Below are 7,638 nucleotides of genomic sequence, written 5' to 3' on the forward strand. Positions count from 1 at the left end.
CAGTTTTTTTTGTTTTTATTTCAGATTTCCAGCATCCTCAGTATTTTTCTTTTGCACCTGTGGGAAGGCTGCTGGTCAGACAATGTTGCCTTCTTGACCAATAGGAGCTGGGTAATCCTAATCCCCTCATTAATGATGGAAGGCCAAAGCCCATTTTACAGAACGTGGAAAGAGCAGGAGTCAAAAAGAAAGTAAGTTAATTCAGCGAGTTATAATTAAGCGATGCCACGTTGAGTTTTAGCTTGTAGGAAGGAAACAATGATGGAGACAAGGAATGTCACACATTGAAGGTTCTGGGAAATAACTGCAACAGCAGAACACAATATAATGAATCTTAATTCCAACACCACGGAGTTGCAGTGAGGAGGAAGTGTGTGATATAAAAGTGAAATAAGTAAAACAGATTATCCTCTGAATGGGAAGAAAAAGAAATGAAAGATTTTCTGCATGAATTATAATTCTGAATGCAGCCAGTAAGCATTTCCTTTCAAACTCTTTATTTTACAATATCCGTAAGGTTAAAAGATTTTTTATTACAACATAACCGATCTGGCAGTCAGCTTCAATACATTAAACTCCACTTCAAAATATTGGATACACTGCATTTAATTTTCCAATTCTTTTGAATTCTTGAGGTACTCCACTTAAGTGGCTTTCCTCGCCCTTGTTTCTCTTACTCTCATAGTTTTCTCTCCTCCCTCTCCTGTTGGTGCAGACTCCTTCACTGAGCTGCGACAAGCTTCAGGACCATGGAGAAGCCTCCACTTTTCATAAGTGATATGGTGGATAGAGTGGATACCGGGAGGATGTTTCCCTTGTGGGAGAGTTTTGAACTAGGAGACACAGTTTAAGAATAAGAGGCCTCCCTCTTAAGATGGAGATCAGGAGAAATTTTTTTCTCTCAGAGGGTCGTTAGTATGTGGAATTCTCTTTCCCAGAAAGCAGTGGGTGATTGAATTTATTTCAGGCTACGTTAGATAGATTTTTGATGGACAAGGGAGTCGAGGGTTATTGAGGGCAGACAGGAAGATGGAGTTGAGACCACAATCAGATCAACCATGGTCTTATTGAATGGTGCAAGAGGCTCGAAGAGCCAAATGGCCTACTCCTGCTCCTTAGTCCTTTGTTCCTATAAGTGAGTATCGGTGGGTTGTTTAATAGGGAGGCTATAGGTGCACTTGTGAAGAAAGGAGTTGTTTTGGTACACCACGAGTTCTTCCCAAAGATAAATGATAAATTTGATAAAGTAAAAAGAGGGAGGGAAAGTGGCTAGACCTCTCCCATTCTGTGAAGTACATCAGTAGAGACTTGTGGTGGTACATGGGAATTCTCTTGGTCTGTAAAGCTCAAATCTATCAAAAGAGAACTTTAACCAACAGAGATAAAATTTGTCCTTTGTCCTTCTAGGTGGTAGAGGTTGCAGGTTTGAAAGGTGCTGTTGAAGGAGGTTTGGCAAGTTGCTGCAGTGTGTCTTGTATATGGTACACACTGTGCCAGTGGTGGAGGGAGTGAATGTTTGTGGATGGGGTGCCAATCAAGTGAGCTGCTTTGTCCTGGATGGTGTCAAGCTTCTTGATTGTTGTGGGAGCTGCACTCATCCAAGTAAGTGGACAGTGTTCCATCACACTCCTGACTTGTGCCTTGTAGATGGTGAACAGGCTTTGGGGAGTCAGGAGGTGAGTTATATAAAGTGGGAACAGACCAGTTGGGGGAAATAAATTCCCTTAGAGACCAGTTGGATTTTCCCCACAGTCCACCAACTATTATGATCACTTTTCTGGGGCCACAACTACCTGTTTTTGTTGAATTTAATTTCATTGGTATAGCGAGTTAGGAGCTCACAACTTCTCGGTTGTTAGTTCAGTACCATATCTATTAAGCAATCGTATCCTAATTTTATTTGTTGGAATGGTGTTACGTAGATATAGAGGTGGGCCCTAACCACACTGTTTGAGAGGCAGACTTGGGAAAGCTGAAGAATCTAACAGGCCCATCTGGATCCCATATATTATTTCAATACAAAATTAAGTTGCATTGATTTTTTTTTGCTGTAATGGATAGTCAACAAACTAATTAAAGAACGCAATAAAATTGTGTTAACGGTGTCAATTGCTGCTCCTCATGGCTGTTTAGTTTCTAACTTCTAAGTACCACAGTTAAAAGTATCTTGGCTCAGCAGCAATGACGACAGGTCTTACTCTTAACACTGCAAAGCAATCCACAGTCCAGGTCACAATGGTCACTACTGCCCATTCACTGTTTTTTCTGTTGTGGAAGGAGCAACTGAATCTTATGGTTTGGAAGATGGAATAAAACAAATGATCACTATGATGATGATGATGAGAACCACAAGACCAACAGTCACTCCCAAAATAATTTTCCATTTCACGTTCTTAAGCCTTTCTTGTTTTTCTACATCTTTCGCTGTCTTCTGAAACACTTTACCCTATGAAGATGAACACACGCCATTAGTATGCACCAAAAATCCTCAAACAGAGTTACTGATACAACTATTTTGAAACTCTGAAAGTTATTGTTCAAGTGAAAAGAGCATAAAACGCGGGATTGGTAACAGGTGACGTCACTCATTGAGGTGGCTGACTGTCTAATGCATTTGACAAACTTGGATTTTCACGCAATATTTCATAATATTCAATAGACTGTGATTATGGAAAGAACAAGATTCACGGAGGCAGAATGTCTTCTTTTTAGCACCAGCATGGAATAGAGAAAATCAGCCCAGAAATATTGAATACACTGACCCTCTAGTACTTCATCCACAACTGGCCATGTGAAAATTTGGACGGCGAATGGCAACACCTTACCTGTCAGTTTTGGCTCAGTGGTAGAAATCTACCCTCTGAGTCACAAGGTTCAAATCTCAATCCAGAGATCTTTACGCATGATCTAAACTGACACTTCAGTGCAACTCTGAGGGAGTGCTGCACTGCTGGAGGTGTTATCTTTCAGAGTAGATATTGAACCGAGGCCCCGTCCACCCTCTTTTGTAAATGTAAAAGGTCCCATGGCACAATTCAAAGAAGATCTGAGGGGGTGTTTTCCCAGTCCCAGCTAGTATTTATCGCTCAACTGACATCACTAAAACAAGTAATCTGGTCATGTATCTCATTGCTGTGTGTGGGACCTTGCTGTGCACAAACTGGCTGCTACATTTCCTGTGTTACAATAGTGAGTACACCTTCACTGGTTGTAAAGTGTTTAGCAAAACCCTAAGGCTGCAATCACAGCTATAGATATTCAAGTTTCTTGATTTCACTGTGGAGGCATTGCTATTTCCTTCCAATGTCCAAACACAGGCATTTTCCAGCAATTGTCACTTGCAATGATTAGGAACCCTAGCTAATTTTCCCTTCCCTAACTTGGGCAGTAAGGTCACTTGCAGTGTCCCTATTCCCACTCTAACTGAGATCCGGAGCAAACATGGAATTCTTCCAATCCATACCGAACACAAATCAGGATCACAGGATTGATCCAGCTTAACTCATCCATCCCGAAAGATTCTAAAGTTGTTCCTTTGCTGCATCTAATTGTTTTGGAAATGATTCCAGCGCCTTTGCTTCTATTACCTTATCTAAGAAGCCATTCTACATATTGATGACTGTATGTATGAAGAACTACCCAGTTTTTGTCTTAACTCTGCCTTTCACCATGACCTGATGTCCCTTGAATCATATTCTCACAATTCAGGGGAACAGAGGGTTATGATGATAGATTTAGATAGGAAAAAATGGGAGGAGGCTCGAGTGGAGCATAAACTAGTTGGGCTGAATGGCCTATTTTTGTGCTGTTTATCCTATCTAATCCTATGTTATTTTTTCACTCCGTTAACTATTTTGAACTCCTCACCTCTCAGATATATCCTCTCAAACAGCCCATGTTCCTGTAGTCTTCCTTATAACTCACTCCTTGACACTAAGAATAAGACTCATGGGACTGGATTTAAGGTTTTGGGTCAGGACCCTGACTTAGGGGTCAAATGGGGGTCCAAACCCTGCACTGTGTGGGAAACAGTCACCCAGCAGTGATTTTCCCTGAATTGGCCAATTAACAGCCAGTGGGTGGGTTTGCCATCCAATTAAGAATGGCTTGCAGGCTCTCAAAGTTGCAGGACTCATAAGAGGTCTTCCAGCTTGGAAGGAACCTCAGCCTGCAGTTCAGGTAAGGAAGAGAGAGGATGCCTCCACCTCTCTCCAACTTTTCAAGCTTTAAAAGAAAGATGGGCACTGCTGCCAGACTAGCATTGTAGAGGGGAAAATTCCATTCAGCCTCTGACCTTGGCCTTAATAGACCATTTACCCACCTTAATTGTCTACCTGCCTTTGGGAAGCTGGCATGCAGGCACTTTGGCTGGCAGCGCAAATTTTCATGCCGTCCGCCTCCGCACTTGCCCTCATTTGGTTGTGAAACTATCTTTGTTCTTATCTAGCCTCTGGTTCTCGATCCTTCTGCCAAGAGGAACAGTTTATCAAGATCTCTTCTTCCAGAGCCTTTGTGATTTTGAACACAAATCTCCTCTGAATCTTCTCCAAGGAGAACAGTTTCCCCAATTTATCCACATAACTGAAGTCCCTCGTCCCTGGAACCATTCCTGCATCTCTATATCTCACATTCCTTCCTCTTAAAGTGGTGCCCAGAACTGGATATAATACTCCAGTTGAGGCCATATCAGTGTTTTATACAGGTCAACTCATTCATGGGATGTGGGCATCACTGGCCAGGCCAACATCCACCCTAGTTCAGGGGGCAGTTAAGAGTCAACAACATTGCTGTGGGTCTGGAGTCACATGTAGGCCAGACCAGGTAAGGGCAGCAGATTTCCTGGGTTTTTACAACAATTGACAATGATTTCATGGCCATCATTCTTTGATTTTTATTAAATTCAAATTCCACTATCTGCTGTGGCAGGATTCGAACCCAGGTCCCCAGAGCATTACCCTGGGTCTCTGGATTACTAGTCCATTGACAATACCACTACGCCATCGCCTCCCCCTAAACTTCCTTGCTTTTGTACTCTATGCCTCTATTTATGAAGCCCAGGATACTGTATGCTTTATTAACCACTTTCTCAGCCTGTCCTGCCACCTTCAATGATTTGTGGGCAGGACAGGCTGCGATATTTGTGATATACCCCTCAGGTCCCTCTGCTCCTGCAGCCCCTTTAGAATTGTACCGTTTTATTTTATATGGCCTCTGCTTGTTCTTCCTACTTCTTAATAGGGTTTAACAAGGTCGGAGTAACTTTTGTGAAAAGGAGGTTAGTCTAAACCTATATTGACTGCTGTTTTGTTATAGTACAGGTAATCCTCAAATTCACTCGATAATAGATTCCATTATTCTACACGGATTGAAGTCAAACTGGTGGATTTGTATTTGTTTGTGCAAGATCTATCTAAAAGCATTCTATGGGAACATGTAGCTGTTCAAACATATATAGAGTTTACTCACGGCTTCCAGCAGCTGCATAGCTCTGTCGTCCAGTGCTTCCAGTTTTCCTCCTCGCTCCTTCACTTTATCAGTATTAGCACACATCACCTCCAATACGTCATCCGTTTCTTTCTGGAGTTTTTTAATTATATCGGAATTATTCGTACCCTACAAGGAATGAAATCACAATAAGAGATTGAGAAGGAGCCTAAGGAGTCCATTGTATGGTAACAGGGAATAATCTTCACTTCCTCCTTTGAGGAAATAATACCAGAAATGTGTGGGGTTACATGTCAGGAAAGGATTGACAGGCTGGGTCTCTTTTCTCTTGAAAAAAAAAGGAAGCTGAGGGGGTGACCTAATCGAGGTCTTTCAAACTCTGAAAGGTTTTGATCGAGTGGATACAGAGAGAAAGATACCTCTTGTGGGGAAGAGCAGAACTTGATCGTTACCAAGAAATCCAATAGAGAATTCAGAAGAAACCTCTTTACCCAGAAAGTGGTGAGAATGTGGAACTCGCTACAACAGGCTGAAGCAAATAGTATAGATGCATTTAAGGGGAAATGTGACAAGCATATAAGGGAGGATTTAATCAAGGGTTACGATGGTAGATTTAGATGGAAAGTTGGGCTGGTGAAGCATAAACACCGGCATGGATTGGTTAGGCCGAATTGCCTGTCTCTGTGCCATATATCCTATGTAATCTTACGTATGAAACAACTCCACCCTATCCCCGAAAAACACATGGCTGAGGCTGAAAATTCAGGAAATCATAGAAATGCAGTGATTCCACAAAACCCCTTTACTCAACAGGGAAGATAAGGAGTTGTTGAAATGAACCAATTTAAGTTGTCAAAATTATGAAGGACCATAAGACCATAAGACATAGGAGCAGAAATTAGGCTATTCTGCCCATCGAGTCTGCTCCGCCATTCAATCATGGCTGATAAGTTTCTCAACCCCATTCTCCCGCCTTCTCCCTGTAACCTTTGATCCCCTTACCAATCAAGAACCTATCTATCTCGGTCTTAAATACACTCAATGACCTGGCCTCCACAGCCTTCTGTGGCAATGAATTCCATAGATTCACCACTCTCTGGCTAAAGAAGTTTCTCCTCATCTCTGGTTCTAAAAAGTCTTCCCTTTACTCTGAGGCTGTGCCCTCGGGTCCTAGCCTCTCCTACTAATGGAAACATCTTCCTCACATCTGCTCTATCCAGGCCTTTCAGTATTCTGTAAGTTTCAATCAGATCCCCCCTCATCCTTCTAAACTCCATTGAGCATAGACCCAGAGTCCTCAAATGTTCCTCATATGTTAAGCCTTTCATTCCTGGGATCGTTCTCGTGAACCTCCTCTGGATCCTCTCCAGGGCCAGCACATCCTTCCTAAGATACGGGGCCCAGAATTGCTCACAATATTCTAAATGTGGTTTGACCAGAGCCTTATAAAGCCTCAGCAGCACATCCCGGCTTTTATATTCTAGTCCTCTCGAAATAAATGCCAACATTGTATTTGCCTTCCTAACTACCGACTCAACCTGCAACTTAACCTTAAGAGAATCCTGGACTAGGACTCCCAAGTCCCTTTGCACTCCAGATTTCTGAATTCTCTCCCCATTTAGAAAATAGTCTTTCCCTCTATTCTTCCTACCAAAGTGCATGACCTCACACTTCCCCACGTTGTATTCCATCTGCCACTTCTTTGCCCATTCTCCTAACCTATCCAAATCCTTCTGCAGCCTCCCCGCCTCCTCAGTACTACTTGTCCCTCCACCTATCTTTGTATCATCTGCAAACTTAGCCAGGATGCCCTCAGTTCCTTCATCTAGATCATTAATGTATAAAGTGAAAAGTTGTGGTCCCAACACTGACCCCTGAAGAACTCCACTAGTCACCAGCCGCCATCCTGAGAAGGACACCCTTATCCCCACTCTCTGCCTCCTGCCAGACAGCCAATCTTCTATCCATGCTAGTACCTTGCCTCTAACATCATGGGCTCTTATCTTACTGAGCAGCCTCCTGTGCGGCACCTTGTCAAAGGCCTTCTGGAAGTCCAAGTAGATAACATCCATTGGCTCTCCTTTGTCTAACCTACTCGTTACCTCCTCAAAGAATTCTAACAGATTTGTCAGGCATGACCTCCCCTTGATGAAACCATGCTGACTTTGCCCTATTTTATCATGCACTTCCAAG

At 42.7% G+C, this 7,638-nt stretch overlaps 1 protein-coding gene across 1 annotated transcript; it reads right to left on the bottom strand.

Annotated features, from left to right (window-relative positions):
• Positions 1–495: 495 nt before the first annotated feature.
• Positions 496–5,640, bottom strand: LOC144694957 (vesicle-associated membrane protein 5-like). Its single transcript, XM_078565764.1, has 2 exons — positions 5,467–5,640; positions 496–2,446 (listed from the first exon to the last, which is right to left on the bottom strand). The coding sequence occupies exons 1-2, from the start codon at positions 5,548–5,550 to the stop codon at positions 2,291–2,293; spliced, it is 240 nt and encodes a 79-aa protein (XP_078421890.1). The 5' UTR covers positions 5,551–5,640; the 3' UTR covers positions 496–2,290.
• Positions 5,641–7,638: the final 1,998 nt, after the last annotated feature.

The sequence above is a fragment of the Cetorhinus maximus genome, chromosome 20 (assembly GCF_964194155.1).
Source record: "Cetorhinus maximus chromosome 20, sCetMax3.hap1.1, whole genome shotgun sequence".
NCBI lineage: Eukaryota > Metazoa > Chordata > Chondrichthyes > Lamniformes > Cetorhinidae > Cetorhinus > Cetorhinus maximus.

Coding starts and splice junctions, on each gene's coding strand:
- LOC144694957 (XM_078565764.1), bottom strand. CDS start 5,550: ATGTGTGCTAATACTGATAAAGTGAAGGAGCGAGGAGGAAAACTGGAA. Junction 2,447..5,466: donor CTATGCAGCTGCTGGAAGCC/GTGAGTAAACTC, acceptor TCATCTTCATAG/GGTAAAGTGTTTCAGAAGAC.